The following is a 20,341-nucleotide window of genomic DNA, read 5'->3' as shown; positions in this document are numbered from 1 at the left end:
CCACATGTAAAACACTTCCCAAACCACGCAGACCCTTCTTTCAGGTAATCAAGATAATACTCTAACTAACCAATACTAACGCCATACTAATCATGAGAACAATTAGAGAACCCAGAGGGAATAACCAACCAGATTCAAACATAAACAGAGAATGGGGATTAAACTATCATATAGAGTGATGGGAATACCAAAATCCAAATCGGGAATGCTGATATCAGACTGTTTCAAACTACTGCCCACTTTCTTTTCACACCAAACACTTTTGAAATTGACCCATCTCGTCATGATAAATGTAAGCTCTTATTAAATAAATAAGTGGGCTCTTAGAATCTCTTCCTTACTCTTTTACTTCTCTCTTCATTCTCCTCTTCTCAAACTCTTCCTGTCTATATCCTCTTTTCCTTGACACCACCCCTCTTCTTGATCACCTACTCTTTATATTCACAAAACCTCCAACCCTAACTTTTATCACACTTCCTTTTCTACCCCCAGCACCTCTCTTCTTTACAGACTCCACATCAGTATGCTTCTGCCTCTCCCTCTCTTTATATTGTTATTTGGAATGCACAGTCTGTCTGTAACAAGACTTCCTTCACCTCCAACTTCCTTCTTTCCCTTTCTCCCTCTCTTGACCTCATTACCCTTTCAAAGGATTTCTCCCTCAGACCCGGCAAAACTTGCTGCCCTTCATAACCCTGCCTACACCATCACCCGCACTCCCCACCCAACTAGTAGGGATAGTGGTGTAGGAATGTTCCCATCTTCCAAACGTCTTATCTCTCCTACTCCCCTATCTCTCGGTAGCGCTCCCTCTTTCGAATACACTATGTTCCAATCACTGCGCCTTTTGGTGTTCATATTATATCTCTCCATTGGCCGCTGGTCAATTTTTTTGAACACCTCTCCCAACTAATTGGCTCCCTTCCTCTCCATCATCTACTTATTGTCACTTTTGACTTTAACCTCCCCTCTCTCCGCTCCTCTATTCCCTAACATTCGCCCTCTTCTGTCCACTCTCTGCCCACCTATTCCAATGGTAACTCCCTTGACCGTAATCTCATCTCCTCTCAACTCTGCCTCTAATATCTTCACCGCTCCTTCTCCCTCTGATTATTCCATTGTCTTTGCGTCAATCTCCACTATTTCTTCCACCCCGCAGTCTTCATCTACCACTTCAATTACCAAGTGCAAGTTTCCCTCCTACAAATTCCTTATCTACCTCTCTGATCTACACCAGTCTACTCCAATGAAAAATTCACCATTCCATCCACTGATAAAGCCATCACTAACTTTAACGCTGCTATTAGCGCTCCATTCGCCTCTCATTTCCCTCTTACTACATTCACTCCTAAACCCTCCCCTCCACGGCAGTGGATTACACCTACTATCCACACCCTGAAAACAACAATGAGGAAAAGCCTTTGCACTTGGCAAGGATCTCTACCTGACTGCTCTTCAAAACGACTCCTCTGCACTCCACTCTGCCAAACGTGACTTCTATTTCTCTCTCATTTCGGATCAATCCTCTCAACCTAGGTGCCTCCAATTCTCAAATAAATAAATAAGTAAATAATGGTAATAACGTATGTCCTGATATGTCATATGCCATAAAAGGCAATGAGCAATGAAGTGCAGTGCTGACCATGGTAATTACTCTTTCTATGTGCGCACACATATCCTTTGATGCAAAATCGCTCAGAATAGGCCGCTTGTAGACAAGGAATTAGAGCTAAGGTGTTAGGTCCGAAAATCCAGACTTTTACCACAAGACCACACCTTCTTGAGAATATATGTAAAATGTGGTTGGAGAAACAAATTGACATAGACTCGACATAGACTCGACATCGACATAGACTCGACAATTTGACAGGACCACAAGACTTGTAGTTCATTTGTTCCAACTTTGCTTCTTGTGACCAAGTTGTGCATTTGATTCTTATAGAGGCACCCATGACTTGAGTGATTTTGACCACTTCTAAAAAGAAATCCACATTTTTGGGAAACCACTTTCTTCTTGCATTTGTTCTTTTATATCTTATGGACAAAAAATGTTTCTGGAATAATCACGAAGATGCTGAAACTCCCTTTAACCTTTGGCAAGACATTATGAAAATAACTAAAATGAGTAGGATATGAGCAAGTGACTGTGCAGCAAGGGAGTCCGACTCCACCTAGAGGGTTTATTATGGCTTCTCCCCCAAAATTTATTTTAAATAATTGTTTGGAAAAGTGACTTTTATAGTACATTTTTACAAGTGATTGCAAAACCCCCACTAATCTTACAGGCAGTTCTGAACACATATTAAACTACGTCATACACCAAGTGTGGTAGTGAAGTTGCTGGGAAAAGGAGAAGCAATCCTGGTGTGATCTACCATAATTGATGTTTGTAGTAAAACATGATTGAGGTCTCCAATGTTGAAAACTAGAATGTTTGTAAAGTAAAAGCTTTACCATCCTGCCCCTAGAGCTCTATTAAAAGGCTCCTTTATTTGGGGTAATGGAAACCAACCCAGTTGAGAAAATACTGGAGAACACATTTTCAGAGCCAGATAAGCAAGCAAACTGGCCAGGACGCTCGGTTATCCGCCCTGTTTGTTTTGTTATCCGGCTCCGAAACCAACTTTCGGTTAACTGACAGGTTTGATTATCCAGTACCATTGAGTTCCTAATGATGCCAGATAACCAAGCTTTTACTGTACTTGTAGGAAGGGCTTTAAACGTGCTTGGTCCATCTGGGGCAGTGCTGCAGCTCCCGAGCCGGGGCACTGCTGGGGCTTTCTCAGTCTGCCACTAATCGGCACCCTACACCGTTTCAACTGTTAGGAGTCGGACAGTGCGACCAATTGATCGATTTACAAGCTGTGAAAGGAATTAATTTATCCAAAGAGAATTCATTCTCAGGACGGCCCACGCCTCTCATCTGAATGCCAAAGCTGTTGAAATGAGCACATATGGTTCTTGGTTACAGACATTTCACTGCTAGGGTGAGGGGTTTGGTAAATGAGAAGAGCATTAAGCCCAGTGTACAATACATGCGCCAGAGAATTGCATGCCCGATTTGCTATTGCAGACATGTTTGTCAAATATAAAAATATGTGCTCAATCTTATGTTCCAAAAATGCTCTTTGATTTTATGGAAAGAGACCAGGAGCCCCCACTTCTGACATGTGTCCCCCTCCCTTTTCGCAGCAGATTTATTTACAGAATTAGGGTGATTCACTCACTGATTTTTTTTTTTATATATGTACTGAGTGAGAGTGACTTATTTACACTGATTTATATCCAAACCGAGCCAGAGATGTAGTGCCAATATGCAGACTGCCCGAGACCATGCTGTGGCCTAAAATGCACGTTTGCTTTTTCTCATGGTGTATTGTTTGGAGGGCGGTACATGCCTAAGCCACCTGCCCCCCCTTAGGCCACACCTAGCGTTTGGGCTACACTCCCTTATACGTACTCATCCCCAATTTCACTTTCCACTGAATGCATTGTAAGTTTTGGGGTTTGGGTGATATTATAACTGCGGCAATGCTGCTAGGGAACACAATTATCATATTTTGAACCAGAGGTGCAGATGGTTAAAAAGCCAACTGTGTAGGAATTTTGAGTCACAGCAGCTGTGTTCATGAAGGCACATGTGACCTTTGAACTTGCCCTGCTGCCACTGCAATGCAACTGCTGGGGATGTCAGTAGACGGTCACAGCCATGTCAATGTGTACATAAGGCTTTTTGGCATGGAGCATTATGAAAGTGGGGTATGATTAGCAGATCCCGCGCTCAGAACAGTTACCCGAATCATTTTATTACCAACAATCGCAAAAGCTCAGGCTATTTTACCCTCACAGATGGCATTCTGTCACACATAATTGGTCATACTTCTGGTGAAGACTATAAAAAGACACAATCTGCAAAGTTTGTTGCAAATTATTCTGGGGCAGGCAGAAAGAACACTGTCCTGAATGGCCTAAGATGCCTTCAAAAATATCTCCACTTTCCTAGTGTTTTGGTATGAATGTGTAGCGCTTAATTAGTTTACAAACGTCTGGTCCCTGAACAGCTAAAGTATCCGGCAAACTGTAGCCTAGTGTCAGGAGGAATGGCGACACGTGAATATTGCCTACATGGCATGACTGCTAGGTGCAAGGTGAGGCTATAGGCGTGTTGTAAGCTTTCTGCTATGGCTAGACTGCTACGAGGTGCGATTGTAGATGAATAGTGGGTGCGCCAACCACTGTAGTGCAGGCCTGGATTCTGTCATTGAGTCCATGCATCCACTCGAGTGGGGCAGGCAATGGCAATCCAACAACGTCCAGCCTGAGGGACAGCCTGAGGGTTGCAGTCACCTAGATTTCATATCATGACATGATGCATGGCTTGAGATGGGACGTGACGTATGATGTAAAGGTATAACATAACCTTTGCATGACATAAATCGAGACATCTCCCATGGCATGTCATGAAAAATGACAACATTAAATATGACCTTTAAATGAATATTTTAAGATCGCATGGCATGATATATTATAACATGAAATATTATAATGACATCAACAGGACATCTCAATATATTTACACATATCATGGCATGGGAGGATAGCTCAGCGGCAACGTGTTTGCCTTAGAAGCATGGTGACACGAAGCAACACAGGTTCGATCCCTGGGTCCGTGCTTAAAAACCCCAGGGTAGTTAAGGGCGTTATAAATACGCAACTAAGAAAAGAAAAAAAAAACAATTACGCAACTAAAAAACAAACTATTCCCGTAACAGCGCCTCAATGCCCGCGGGCTGTGTGAGCGCTTCAAAAAATGCAAATAAAATTAAATATATTCAAGATATAGGACATGTTATGTTAAGTGGATTTATATCGCGCACCGCTACCATTTGCATGGTCTCCAGGCGTCAGGACGTAAGTCATAAGCAGACTTAGAGTATACTGGGTTGTCAGACGTCTGGGGCCTGGACTACTTTTAGCCAAATCATTGAACATTTTAAAATGTTTGCTATGCTTTAAATTTGCCTTGCAACTTTATTGTTAAAAATGCCATATACATATATCTATAAAAAATTGTCAAAATAATTAATAAATATTTCAAACCTATACACGACTGTCGAAATAACTTGTTTTTGACGATTTCCGTGTAAAAAGAACTCTAACGTTAAATAACTTACTCTTCAACCTTAAAATGACTAAGCTATGAGTATCCAACAGGTAACATTTAATACTGTCCTTTCCTGGCCCCTCAGTTTCTGGTTGAAGCATGGGTCCCTTTTTCTGTATACATTGCACTACTTTTATGGCAGGCCCGCGTTTCCGGTTGATGTACCAGCTCAACAAACAGTTTTAAAAAGGTCTTACCAGGACGAATTATAGGGTTTGCACACGTCATACGGCTAGTGCAAGGACCATCATTATTCTTTGCGTTCTTTTCAGTGCTAAGACTAGCTATATGATATGATATATGGTAGGTTATTTATAACGCGCTTAATACCCAGAGGTTTCTAAGCGCGGACCCGGGGATCGAACCTGTGTGGCTCTGTGTCGTCTTGCTTTCAAGGCGAGCACAAGACCACTGCAAAGTGGATAATTGCTGAGGTCTTAAAATAAGTAATGAAGATGTACCATAAAGAAGAGGCCCCGACCAGGCCGGTCTGCTTGTAGGATGGTTTTGGTGGGCTGGGGCCCGAGAGTTCATGTCATCCCTAAAAATACAGATTCATCCGGGTGAGAAGGAACCGGTTCTCAGTGTCATGGAGGGTGCGGGACAGAATGACATATTGGTTACTCCTACAGTGCTCATGAGTGAGTTTCCAGAGGTATTTTCAGACACCCTTGGTAAACTCAGAGGTTTTACACATCGCATTGTTTTGAAGAAGGGTGCAGTTCCTAATGTGCATAAAGTGAGGGAAGTGTCAGTAGCGGCGAGGGAGGCATTCAAAGCGGAATTGTGCCTTGGGGTCAGAGTCTTTACTGCTGTGGCACCGCTGGCTTCCACCTTTCTGACTGTCCAGGGCCCTTGACCACCATGAGAAGCTCATGGGCCTACCTTCTTTGCCAACACGGCAACAGCAAGGCCCAGCTGCCCGGCGAGGTCCGTTAAAGCTGGGCAATGTTGGTTAAGTGAATATGATGGAATCTGGTCATGGGGTGGAGCCTAACAGAAATTGGAAATGATGTGCTAAGTGGCATCATGCAAACGAGCAATTATGTGCTAAGCTGTACACTGGAAATCTGAGATCAGGGCATTATGGGAACTGGATGTTATCAGCTAAATGGACATGAAATAATCTGACAACTGTGCATAAAGAAAACTGGTAATGATGTAACTAAGCGGATTTGATGTAAACCAGCAATAACTTGTGTACAAGGCATAATGCAAACTGGCAATTATGTGCTAGCTAGTTTTAAATGTACAAAAACAAGGTCATTTTTGTTCATCAAAATATGACATGCACTATGGTGGCATTGCACTTTGATGTAACGATGTTACGGGTGACAACTGCCATATATTTCAATTATGAGTCACATTTTGAGTACGATTCCCCGTTTCCTTTCCCCAGGATTCTGCAGTCTACTTTACAAAACAAGAATGACCTCCTGGACACCCTTCTTACCAAAGAAAACATGGGGGTAATGGTACAATACCCATCACAGTCCCAATCCCTCTCTGACCTCTCTGCTCTTTCTTCACTGCACTCTTATGGTTAAGCCTTGCTAAATGCCAAAAAAAGGCTACTTCTCTGAATTTACACTTTCTCTCCCTCCCATGCCCGTCATCTATTCCAGTTCTTACACACCATTTTCTCTCCAAGACTTCATGACCCCTGTTTTCTCTTCCCTTCCTTCCTCCGATTTCGTTAACTACTTGCCCTGAAGTTGTTACCCTCCGCTCTTCTTTCTCAACTTCTATCCCTCCCTCCCAACCTTCTCCCTCAATTCTACCCTCCTATTAATTATTTTCCTGTTCTATCTGATCTGGATACTTCTGCCCTTCACACTCGTGCTCATGCAACTGCTTCTCCCTCTGATCCTCTTCCCGCTGCTCTCATCCCTCAAGTATCCTCACCTTCGCCCATATCTCAATGTCTCATTAATTCCTCTCAGGGTTTTCCTTCTCTTTTTAAACACGCGCTCATCCTTCCCATCCTGAAAAAACACTCATGACCCCTACGTTCCTGCCAAATCTTCGCCCCATCTATTTTCTTCCTTTTCTCTCTAAACCTTTGGAGCGTGCCGTTTATTCTCCGGTTACTTCCCAGCTCAATCTTCACTCCCTCTTGCCCCCACTTCAATCTGGGTTCTGTTCTCACTCTACTGAAACTGCCCTTCTGCATGTCTCAAACACTCTTCTCACGGCCCGATGTTCTAAACGTTCCTTATTCTTATCCTTCGCCTTTTCTGCAGCATTTGATACTGTCGATCACTCAATTCTTTCCACCCCCTGTTCCCCTCTTATCTTTCTAATCGTTCTAAGTCGGTGACCTGGGATGGCCAAACCGCTCCTCTATGTCCCCTTCTTTATGGGGTCCCTCAAGTATCTGGCCTTGATCCCCTACTCTTCTCCCTTTACACAATTCCGTTTTCTACCCTTACTTCCTCTGTTAATCTTTCTTTTAATCTTTATGCCGATGACACCCAAATATTTTTCTCCTTCACTTCCATTTCTGGCACATTACACGCCACTGTTCCTAACTACTTCTCTACAGTCAGCACTGGATGTCCCATTTTCTTTACCTCAACCCCACCAAAACCAAGGTCCTCTCCCCCTCCATGGTCCTCCATTACATCTTCCTTGTTTTCTACCTCTCTTCTTCCTTTTGAGGTTTGCCTCCTCTACCATTTCTGCTCTATGGTTTTCAAGTGTATCCATTGTCTCGCTCCTCTCGATCGCTCTTCCTTAATCGCACTCCACTTCTCCTTCCGTGCCCTACACTCTCAGAACCAGTTCCTTTTCTCTGTTCCCAACCCCCCCTGTGCTTCGCCCTGCTTCCGATCCTTCGCCTTGCTTGCCACCAAGCATTGGAAAACTCTCCCTCTATCTACCCGTTCATCCTCTTCCCTGCGTATCTTGCAAACCAACCTGAAAACACATTTTCTATATGCCCTTTCCAATAATTTATTTTACTTTCTGCTGCCTCTTGATTTACCTGGAATGTATTACCCACTTTGAATCTATAGTTTGATGGTATGGTATGAGTGTCTGCAACCACTCCTTTGCCACTGGTTTTTTTCATCTTCCCTCAAGCACTCCCTTGTGCGCCCCCCCACCCTCCTAAACCCTCTGCAGACCCTTCCTGCCCAGCCAACTACCACCCCATTTCCATCACCACCTTGCTGGCAAAATTGCTTAAGAAGCTGGCCCTCCCCTAACTCAACGCTCATACTGAATTTGTAGACGGCTTTCATGACCACCAGTTTGGAGTCTGTGCATCCAGAGGCACGGAAGCTGCTCTTCTGAACACCCGTGAAGAACTGCTTGCAACTCTTGACTCCAACTCACCTGCTGTCCTCATCCTTCTTGATCTCGCTTATGCATTTGTACACAGTGAACCATTCCATCCTCATAAAAAGGCTCCGTGACACCCTTGGCATTTTGGAGCGGGCACTGGACTGGCTTACCTCCGTCCTGACTGACAGTTCCTCCAAACCATTCTGGGCCCTTTCTCCTCCCCTTCTTACTCTGCCACCTGCAGCGTACCCCAGGGCTCCATTCGTTCACTCTGGCTCTTTAACATATACTTCTCTCTGCTGGCACAACTCATATCCTCCTCCTCCCCCAACTTCCAGTGCTATGCTGACGATACACAACTTTTCTTCAAACTTCCCACTTGCGCCCTTGCACCCTCCTTCATCCCCGACTGCATCTCTGCCATCCAGGCCTGGTGCACTGCTAATGACCTCTGCCTCAATGAGAGCAAAACATAGATTCTCCCTTTTGGGTCCCCTGCACAATACTTCTTTCCTGCACTCTGGCCTTCCTACATGGGCCCCCCAACCCCCTCCACTGAAGCTAGGAATCTCAGAGTCATCTTTGACTCCTCCCTTTCGTTCATCCCTCATATTCAGGACATTGTCAAGAAGTCCAACTTTCAGCTCTTCCTTCTCAAAGGGACTCTACCCTTCCTCACCTTCCCCCAGAGACTCAATGTTACCCATACTCTGTTTCTCTCCAGGCTAGACTACTGCAATAGCCTCCTCCTTAATCTTCCTTCCTCCACCCTGCGACCCCTTCAGCTAACCCAGAATAGGGCAGCACGACTTTATCCTTGGCCTCAAGCTCAGGGACTGCATCTCTTCTGCCCTACAAAGCCTTCATTGGCTCCCGGTCTCAGCACAGATTAAAATCAAATCCCTCTGTATCACCCACAAGGCTTTCTGGGGCCGGTGACCACCATCTTCAACGCTTCCGGACCAAATACTCCCCTTCTAGACTCCTCCGTTCCTCTGGAACCAGCTCCCTGCGTGTTAAGCACTTTGCTAAACAGGGAACTGGTGGGCGATCACTTTCCTCGGCTGGCTCCCTCCTGTGGAATAGCCTCCCTCTCCTTCTGTGTCTTGAGCATGACCTCCTTAAGTTCCGGAAAAGCCTCGAGACCTTTTTTCGTAACCTCTTCCTTCTCCTCTTTTCCCTGCTAATCTTACAGCAGCGTGACTGATGTGCGGGGCCCTTATATGTCCTGGGGACCTTGACTCCCCCCACATCTCTCATCCCAGCCGCTGTCTTACTGCTGCACTTACTTGGGCTCACCCTACCCACAGGTGATTGCACTTACGTTCTTCTCCTCTTCGCACTTACCCTGAGCACTTCTCCATGAGCATCAAAGCACCTATCCCCCCCAGTCCTCCCTCTGCACTTGCATATTCTGAACCCTCACAAGGCATAAGTTTGTCTCCCCTTCCGTGTCATTATTTGTTTGTACTATTTAATTATTTATTCTTACTGCAATCCATGGTCTACCTTCCCCTGTCCTCACCCTGTTTGCCCTGTGGGCGCTTTGAAAAAGTTTTGCTAATTGTATGAGCACCTAACAAGTGACCAATAAAATAAAATTAAAATAAATGGTTCTGATTCATTTTCTGTTCGGCGTTTTGGCAAAAGTGCTATACAAATGTAATAAATCCAAATACACAGAAAGCCTCATCTGCAGCAGTCTGATTGGCAGCTCCGTTATCCGTGGGTTCTGGCGAGATACAGGTCTGTTGACCCTCTAGAAGAATTGTATTAACTGGGCTACATGATACAGGTTTTAAGCAGGCTGGACATACAATCAAGAAGATTAAGTTAGTACACTTATGGACGACTGTGTAATAAAACCTGCGTCCTTGATCTCACAAGATCACTGGGTCTGTGTTTATTTATTAAGTATTAGCCGTTTGGCTATCCAAGCCCCAGAGATGAACATGAAACCATTTTGGACAATGTATTGAACGGGTGCGCGGCATGTTTCTTTCTATATCACAAGCCGAGCACAAGCAGAATAAGGAGACTTGTTCTGAGGCGAGCAACACACTCGTCCCGGGGTGGATAGCAGTAGGAGCGCCAGCCAACCCTGCTCTCACTTAAGTACATCTACAAGTACCCTCTAACCGCCGCCTGATTCCACTGCATTGTTAGCTGCACAACAGAGGATTAAGGCAAGGCAACGGTGCAGGCCTAGACACGCATGACGTGGCTCACGTGAACCTAGCGATATCTTGCCAGCTGAAAAGCGGTTGCCCTTTTTTTCATAAATCCAGGAGCCTTGCACACAGCAAACACTGTCTGACCTTAGCTTCCATGGCACGTTTTTGTCTCCGTAGCCGAGCAACGAGTCGCTATTAAGGCACAGCAGTCCAAGGTACTCCATAGGAAAGCCCCAAGCGCGTCTCTACAGCCGCTGCAGGCTATTCAAGGGGAGGTTAGAATAAAAGGCGTGCCATACCAAGTAGGACAAAAGTGTTATTAAAGGGAAGCTCTTAACTGACTTGTTGTTACACCCGATAATAAGTAGTCCTTCATTTCTACATTTCAAAGGAAAACGCGTTTTATCTACATTCCGATATAAACAAAGGGAAGGTGAATATCCTCTACAACTTCCCTAGCCTGGATAAACGAACGGCAGGCAGCAGAGATAAATAAATAAAAAATAGCTTTGCCACCTCCAGCACACAATACTTAATTAATAACCACAGAACCAACGATATGGTGAGTTCAAGGTCGTGGAATGCATTACACTTTAATAGGGTTTTTATGAATAAACCAGCAATAGATGCAGGCCATGACATTTTAACGACGTCCGGGAACCAGGTATTCACAACTGGGGGGAAAACAAGTCTTTGGGGATAAACAACCACTTCTGGGTGAATTATTACCAGGTCAGAGTTTTGCCACTACTTAGTAAAGACTCTCCTTTCCAGGCCAGATCTTCAGTTGTTTGGTGTATATTACAGAGCTCGTTTGGTTTGGAGCGCCTCCTCTTAACCTCCCGAGGCTCTACCAAATGCAAAAGAAGTAAGACCTTTTATCACGAACACGAAAAATAAAATCCTATACTGTAGGCAGCAGTTAACCGGCGTGACTTAAGTACTCCGGATATACTCCAGAGTGACACTGCAGCAGAATGGTGAGAGGAAGGCCATCATGGGCTACAATAACAGGGTCATTTGGATCTCATATTGCCTTGGACTCTGTAATTGAAGTCGCACAGTACTTCCCTAAAGAGAAGGGCTGTACCACTGACAGGTCAGCAAAACCTAACCAAAGAGTGGGTATCAACCCAGAGGAATAGCCAGGATTGTCTATGTAGTTGGGCCCACTGCAGCGGCATTAACACCTATAAATTCAGACACAGCGCTGCAGAGTGGGCATTTACATATTTTGGTGGGCCTTGCCCGCTCAGGCCCTACCCTGTCTACACCTCTGTATCAACCTTTTATAAACAATACAGTGCAATTCAACATTGTTGAAATCCCATTTCCCTATAAAGAGGCTTCAAAGTAGTGGCGATCATAAGCAGGGCATAAAAAGCACAAAGTGGAGTAGGCCATCAGGCAGGGCTCCACATAATAGACAGCTACTCTCAGGCAGGATTCCTGGCCAAGCCGCAGTTACAGATCTCAGTAGTATACAGTTAGGTTAGTTCAAGTGGGACTATCCCCGATTGGCATGAATTATTCACTGCAGTGAATAATGACAGAAGATCAGGGGCGATGTTTTTCCACGATATCCACCGGAATGGCGTCAGAAGGGGGAACATGATTTGATCGCCGTTAGGACTGTTTCCTCTGAGGACATGGGGACAGAAGAGCACACTTTAGAGCCCACTGGAAGTGTAGGGGGTGCAGGGCAATCTTAATCAATTGATGAGGTGGCAGCTGAGATCTCGATATTCAGTCCAATATCGACAATTTTGGTTATGAAAAATTGAAATAGGCTATCACATAGTTCTTGCGTAGGTATGACCTTTGCAGTAAGTGTGTCAGATGAAGAGAGTGATTTGACAACAGAAAAGAGGGCTTTGGGTTGACATAGGGCATCTCCGATTTTCTGGGAAAGATACTGAGTTTTTGCTGCTTTAATGTCGGCATAGTAGGTGGCAAGCCATGTATTGTAGGCTTCTTTAAGAGAAGGGTCACATTATTTACGCCACTTCCGGTCAGCCTGTCTGACTTTCAGCTTGGCAGCTATAAGTTGGTCAGAGAACCAAGGTTCTGAGGGCAGTCTGCATGGTGGAACGAATCTCAGTGGAGCCATCTCATCAGCAGCCTCGCATAGGGCCTGAGATAGCAATGAAAGGGAGGTGAGCGGGACAGTACAATTATTGGTTACTAATGATATGAGGCCTTGGATATCAGCATTACGGTAGGAACGGAGCCAGTCGGTGGTAGGGACTTGACAGGAGGTCCAGAGACCTTAAATAGGAAAGTAATTAAAAAATGATCTGACCAGAGGACTGGTTGGATTGATAGGAGAGTAAGTAAAGATTCACTTGCAAAAATCAGATCAAGTGCATTACCCAGTATGGAAATATTGGGTCTTTTTAAAAGGAGGTTACCTTACTAATTTACCTGCTGGTCATGAAACCCCATAAAACGGTGGCAAAGACAATCATGGCAATACAAATCGTTGGAACCTACAGCAGTGCCAAATATGATTGCTTAGACTCCGGTACACAAATCTAATCTCTAATAAACGGCGCATACTGATGAAAAACGAGGCCTCCAGATTGATGCAATCCGTGAGAATACTAAAGGAAAACCTGGAAGCTACTGTTTCACTAGCTGGTAATATTACTGAGAATAGGTGGTACTGCCATTTTAAATCTATTTATGAAGATACGCACCCCGCCCTAAAACCAAACAGCATGGTATCTTTATATGTGGGGAGAGCAAGAGTTGAGCACTTGCACTTTTCACAGGAGGAGATCACTTTAGCAACTAAACCACAAAATAAATTGTTAAACCCCGGGGTTTGGAAAAAATCCTAGTTGATCTTTACAAGGAAGATATTGAGATATGGGCCCCCTTCTTCTGTCACTTATCAAATGCAATATTAGTCACTCAGTGGTTCCCAAGTCGTGGACACAAGCAGAGATAATTTAATTACACAAAAAGGGTTGTAGAGACATGCCAAGTAGTACAGGCCTATCTTCTTATTAGATGCAGCAAGTAAAATATATGCCAAAGCCCTCCTGGGCCATCTTAAAAAGTGGATTGATGAAAATGAGGATCACCTCCAAGCGGGATTCCAGAGTGGGCTTAGTACCATTGACCAGTGTTTTAGATTGCATTTCATTTTAATGAAGTATGTCACATTGAGGACAATGAAGATCTATGTGATGTCTATGGATCTAAAACAGCCTTTGACTGTTTTTCATGAGTGTATCTTTGGGCAAGGCTAAGAAAATGGTGTGTGCCACTCCTACTGTTAAGAGCTATTATTAGCCTGTACTCTAATAACGAAGCAATGGTGCGATGGAGCCTTTCTGGAGAAACAACCAGTGCATTCCCAGTTCAGAAGGAAGTACAGCAAGACTGTGTCCTCGCACCAACACTCTTCAGCATATTTATTAACACAGCAATAGATCTGGTCACGGCAGTAGCTACGGATGCCCCTTGTTTGGGTCAGGAAAAAAAACTCACATTTTTATTTACTAATCATGCTATTTTGATCTCCGAAACACCCATAGTTCTGGATGAACAACGAAGAACATTTCTGAATGTTTGTATAGACAATAGGATGGAGCTCAATTTGTCAAAACCAAGGCTATGGTTGCTAGTTCGCAAAGGATAAAAAGGGACCCAATTTGCGTCTCTCCTTGGGGGGGGAGATACCAATGGAACAAGTCACCAGCTGTGACTACTTGGGTATTTGGTTTGATAGTCAGGGATTGTGGGATAAAAGAATAGAGAAATTACACCTTATACTTGAGCATTACAGCTCAGGCATGTTCCTCTTCAACGTTTGGCGCCCACTTGCTGGGCCTTTCAAATATGACAAAACTATCAATAATTGAAAACAAGTTCATAAAGGGTTTTAATGATGCGTGACTGGCGTAACGCGCTCTGCCCATTGTTTGAAGCTCTGTACCAATTACAAATATTGATATCGATTCAAGACTTGATGAAGAACTGATTTACGTTATCTATGCTATGGTACTACTCAAAAGCAGTTCTGCTGCAGGCCTGATACTAAAAACAAGATACCTTCAAGTGGGATCTTCGGACATTCTGGAAGCCTTCCTGGGTCAGCAGTTGAAGCTCTCAGGAGGGAGATCACACAAAACAGTGATGATAAATAATAAGCTGAAAAACAAAACAATGTTATTTACGATGCAATATGGAGCGAAGCTGGGATGCACATTCGAAAATAGTGTGAAGCTCAGTATTTTATATTCAACAATTTAATAATCAACAGAATTCTGTAAGGTTTTTAAACCTGGCTCTAGAGAATGCGTTCTCTACCATCCTTACAATCCCTGCTCCCGGGTGATCTACAACAAGACTGAAACATAAATAAGCAAAGTAAACATAATTTCAAACACTAAGAAGCACCCAATAACAATGGGGAGGTCAAATGCACTATTTAACAACAAAGGTTGTGCAACTGGCCTGGAGGATAAAGCAACATTGCTAGCACAAGAGAGACCAAATCGATGTCTGGGGAAATGAAATTGCAATGAATATGTTTGCAGGTATTGATGAAACACCAAACCCCTGATTCCCATTCATAAATTTACAAAAATGCATTAGATGGGACGCAAAAGACAAAAAAATAGCTATCTACTGAAAAGGAGGCCATGCCCTGCCTTTCATTACTAAAACAATCAGGATAAACAGTGTTCAGGAGAAGAGGTGTTGGCAAAGTCTGCTGCAAAAGCCAGAGGTCGTTTGGGATCCTTCAGGGCCATAAAGATGTCCTAACCCCATCTAGACAACCTGAGCAAACCCGCTGGTTATTCTTGGATTCTTCACTTCTGCACAGAGACTAAAACCAAAGTGCCCTTAATCATTCCCCATATGCATCACACTGCGCTATAATTCAAAAGATTTAAACAAATGGCAGAATTTCATAGTTTTTAAAAGGAAACAGAATGGCACTGCTAAGTTCATCAAAGATTTAAAATGACTTACCCCAAATCGCAGCTGCAGAAACATGACCTTCCTCAAAGCGGGGAAAAAGGATCAGTTTTGGGATGAACAGAGTGTTGTACAGCCAGACGAAGACGATTAGACCAACACAAAACCAGCCCTGTGGGTCAACAACAAAGTGAAAAGGAACGCGCATGGTTCATAATCTTCAAGTGAGCAGGCGGAAATCTTGAGGTAGAGTATGCTGACGAGAAGAAGAGAAAAAAAGTAAAAGAGTGAATGAGCCAAAAAAATTAACAACAAAAAACACGCACACAACACAAGTTTCAATCGCTGTCCCAAGAACTGTCACCTCACTTTGAAACCAGCTTTGTATGAGCTGCAACCGTTTAGAACCTAACCAATCCATGACAGAGATTCTACTGGTCGAGATCCCTGCAACCCTTGGACAACTTATATTTGACCTACGAAGCTAAATACCCTCTCCTACAATCTATCCACCAGATACAAAATCAAGAAGTTATATTTGATTAAAAACGGACCATGAGCCCAGAAACAGCTCAGGTGGTAGGTACACTGTTTCTTCAACTCGAAAAGGATGAAGTGCATCTTCAGGTTTTCACTGCTTGCAACAGCAACCAGGGAGGAAGAACATTGGGACTATGCCAATAGTATCCATCTTGGCCACCCACAATGTCAAAACTACAGCTTGCAGATGGGTCAACATGTAGCACTAGATGTCTTCTGATAACAGGTAGGTTTGAGGCCATCACGGCTAGTCTCAGAGCACAGCACTGGATGCCAGTGAGGGAATGTAAAACGATGTGTATGGTTCATACAGCCTTTTAACAACAATGACCCAGCTTTGTTAACACTATGTGCCAAGTCCCAATCTATGCTCCTGCTAATCTCTGCTCGGTAAAATCAGTGGATTCAGAAGACCACAATTGGGGGCTGGGAGTTTTCTGTTCTAGCCACCCAAAAAAATGGAACGCCCAACCAATGAATATTAAACGAACGGCAGTCCCGCATCTTTCCACTGCCATAGAGAGGGAGTACACATCTTTGATCTGATCATTTAGTGCCAGAGTCACCACGATGATGATGTATGAATATTAAATGAAGTGGTTAACATAAAAGACGTACACATGCACATGTTTTGCCATGAAAACTGGTATGAAAGAAATAATTATGTAAATAGAAGGCTAGTAGTCAACTCAATTGGGAATGGACTCGCTGAAGTATCTGTGCAAACCAGATGGCAACATGCTCAAAGTTCAACAAGCTCAACTTTACCCATCAGCAGTAAGCAATGGGAAAGAACAGAAATAACTTTAACTGAACAACTATGAAATGTGTTGCCTTGTTTGCAAAGTAAATACAAAGTAGACACAATGAAATACTTAAAAACTGCATGAATGAAGAATTCACAATGTGAATCGAAAGCACTGAACAAAATGCAAAAATATTTGGTGAAGTTTCCAGATCAATATCGCAGATCATTGTATATGAAATTCTGTCTTAAAGAAATGGTTCGGCCAAATATTTTTATTGCCCAAAAAGATGGGCAATAAAAAAACAAATATACTCGCACTTTTTTTTAAAGTTCCTATGTAAAGTTTTGAGCAATTGAAGCTCAAAATGTACAAAAGCAAGCACATGGGGGCATCCATTTTGTGAAATCGATGCCCGCCTGTGCTCGCTTTTGCTTTTGCGGCACTAATGAAGGAAAAGCCAGACAGCTGTAGTAAACAAAAGCTACCACTGGGTGGCTTTTCCTTCATTGGTTTTTCTTTCTAAGTTTCTCAGGCTCCTCTGAGAAACTTAGAAAGAAAAACTGCAGCATTTTCGAAACACGGCCGCGTTGTGTTTCTTCTTACAGCTGCTTTCCCATTTGGGGCTCTCGGGCTCCCCAGGGGGAGCCAGAGAGCCCCAAATGGGAAAGCTGCTGCAAGCAGAAACACCGCAGCATGCAAACACAACCGCGTTGGGGGGGCACCGGAGACCCAAAGTGTTAGCCACGGCAGGCAGAAACACAACGCGGTTGTGTTTCAATAACGCTGCTGTTTTTCTTTCTAAGTTTCTTAGAGGAGGAGCCTGAGAAACTTAGAAAGAAAAACAGCAGCGTTTTCAAACACAATAACGTTGTATTTATGTTTGTGATAGCTTCAAAAGCTACCGCAAGCATAAATACAAAGTTTTTAAAGCTGCGGTTTTATTTCTAAGTTTACCGGGCTCCTCCAGCCCGGAAAACTTAGAAAAAAAAACCGCAGCTAGTGCTTTTTTTAAATTAAAAATAGCACTTACCGATATGATGCAGCTGCAGCTTTTCTGCCTGTAGTCTCCGGTCTCCGTCCTGCGAGTCCCGGCACCAATGAAGGAAAAGCCACCCAGTGGTAGCTTTTGTTTACTACAGCTGGCTGGCTTTTCCTTCATTAGTGCCACAAAAGCAAAAGCGAGCACAGGCGGGCATCGATTTCACAAAATGGATGCCCCCATGTGCTTGCTTTTGAAAATTTTGAGCTTCAATTGCTCAAAATTTTACATAGGAAGTTAAAAAAAAAAAAGTGCGAGTATATTTGTTTTATTATTGCCCATCTTTTTGGGCAATAACATTTTTTGGGCGAACCATTCCTTTAACTTGTTTAAGACCAAGGAGACACTATGTTTATGGCCAAATTATGACAACCTAAAAAAGCACCTTTAGGCTCTGCCATCAACAAGATGAAACTTTGAAGACTCTTACTCTATTTTGCACGGCCCTTCGACCAGAAAGAAACAAGCACATGGGGCTCTTATTTGCGGAAAGGCAGTCACTAAGCGCCGAGGACTGGTGGCAAGTGCTGTTTGATGAATCTGACAGAAAACTAACAATTGCATTAAACGTTTTTCTGGAGGACATGGTAAAACGATTAGCTGAAGAAAATATCAGCAATCAAAATCAACCAGTGACATGCTAAAAGCCTCCTTGTGTATGATTCCGTCTTCTGTTTGGGTTTTTCATTTTCATGTTTCCATTTTTTTTAAGAGGCAGTTTTATATGACATTGTTTGGAAGATGTAAATGACATTTTAAAGGTTTGTAACAAACCATATGAAATAAAAATAAAAATAATATTTTAATAAACCTTGAAAATAAATTTAAAATGGAAGTGGGCACAGGCAACATTGCAGCCTGAACATAGAGCTCCCCGAGACACCCCGCCATTAAGCAACTGCAGCAGCCCCCCGGAACTTGAGAGACATCAAAAACCCAATCACCTCTTTGGTAAGGGCGATTAGCAATGGGTGGCTTTCCCTTTTTGGTGTGCCCCGGAGAACACGGCTGAGGGCAGGCACAGGTCAGCAAGCAGAAACCCGGCCTTAGCGGTGGAGGGCCCCTCACTCCGTGTTTAGCGGGGATCGGCTGGAGATAAAGGTGCAGAGCAAGCAGCGGCACATGACAGAGCTGTGCAAGGAGGGAGGAAAAGTGGGCCGACCTGGAGTGCCTGCCCCTCTCCACATTACACCAGAGCACACGAGATTGAGGAGTCCCGCGTGAATATCCTTTTTTTTTTTTAAAAGAAAAATCTGTTTATTCAGTTTAGTACAACCATCATGTCACCATCACAAGTACAATCCTGATAAACAACAGCAAACAACTACCTACTACCCAAATAACAAATTAACAACTTGCATAACATGTGACCGGGATACTGTTATTACTAATCAAATTTCTGTTTATATTGACTGCCTCTCCAGCAATCACCCTCCTGCCACCCTACTCCCCCCGCCTCCCAAGCACGTGACTCACATTACACAGTTTGCGGCAGGCTCCCCCTCCACCCTGATGCATGGGTCCCTATCTCAAGGCGGTTTGTTCATTTGAATATCCTTAAGATTAATGTTCTACCCGAGCGCCTTTACCTCTTTCAGATGTTACCTGTGATGCTCTCGAGGGACTTCCTGGGTAGCGTAAAGAAGAAGTTGTTGAGATTTTTGTGGGGGGGCTACTAAACCCTGGAGTAGTTATAGCACGTTGGTCCTTCCCAAGAACTTAGGAGGAGTGGGGTTCCCCAACTTAGACACCTATTTTAGAGCAACATGTAGCACGTGGCCCCACGGGGCCCGGCAATTAGGAGCTATGTGCTTGTCCCCTGAGGTAACACCTAGAAATAAAGACGCAGACACCAGGGTAATAAAATCACTTTTTGTGTTGGGTACGTTTTATTTATGTGTGTGTGTGTTCAATGTGTTTGGCTTTGGATCAAACCATCCAGCCCAACATGGGGCTGGATGGAATGTTCATAAAGAAAAGAAAGGAAAACAAAGAAAAATAACTCACCTGCTAAAGAATGGGCTGGCCAGGGGAGAAAAGAATCATGAGAGGATTAAAGAAAAGTGAGAGTTAGAAAAAGACAGTTAGAAAAGGACAGGAAGGAAGAAAGAAGCAAAAGACAACAGAGAAGGGGAAAAAGACTTACCTGGGGGCCGCTGCCTCTAGCGGCCCCCCAGGCATCTGGGCATGTGTGGAGCCCCCTGAAGCGTGAGCCGAGGGGCCTAACTGCTTATGCCAGGATCCCCCTGAAGAGTGAGCAAAGGGGGCGAACTACTTATGCTAGGGGCAGGTTGACTGCCACGGGCCCTGGTGAATGTCAGCCAACGGGGCCCGCCCAGAAGATTTAAAAAGGGCTGCAGGCACAGCAGTGATCTTTGGTGGCCCCCACTCCAACCGGCACACCCAAAATGAAAGAGGTCATGGAGAGTTATGGTGATGGCGGGCCACCACA

General features: G+C 44.0%; 1 protein-coding gene and 1 long non-coding RNA gene across 2 annotated transcripts in view; one reads left to right on the top strand and one right to left on the bottom strand.

The window, feature by feature from the left end:
- Positions 1-20,341, top strand: part of LOC138510418 (uncharacterized) — a 380,472-nt gene that overhangs the window by 48,572 nt on the left and 311,559 nt on the right. The window lies entirely within an intron of this gene.
- The window catches only part of ZDHHC21 (zinc finger DHHC-type palmitoyltransferase 21), a 325,920-nt gene that overhangs the window by 203,271 nt on the left and 102,308 nt on the right, over positions 1-20,341 (bottom strand). Inside the window, exons 2-3 of the mRNA XM_069626058.1 lie at positions 15,616-15,817; positions 14,689-14,787 (exon numbers count right to left, since the gene is read on the bottom strand). Coding sequence (XP_069482159.1) covers positions 14,689-14,787; positions 15,616-15,769 — 253 coding nt within the window. The 5' untranslated portion in view covers positions 15,770-15,817. The remainder of the gene's footprint in view (positions 1-14,688; positions 14,788-15,615; positions 15,818-20,341) is intronic.

This window comes from Ambystoma mexicanum, chromosome 6p (genome assembly GCF_040938575.1).
Source record: "Ambystoma mexicanum isolate Mex_15411 chromosome 6p, UKY_AmexF1_1, whole genome shotgun sequence".
Lineage (NCBI taxonomy): Eukaryota > Metazoa > Chordata > Amphibia > Caudata > Ambystomatidae > Ambystoma > Ambystoma mexicanum.
Note: the sequence above shows the minus strand (reverse complement) of the source record. Positions and strands in the feature narration are given on the sequence as shown.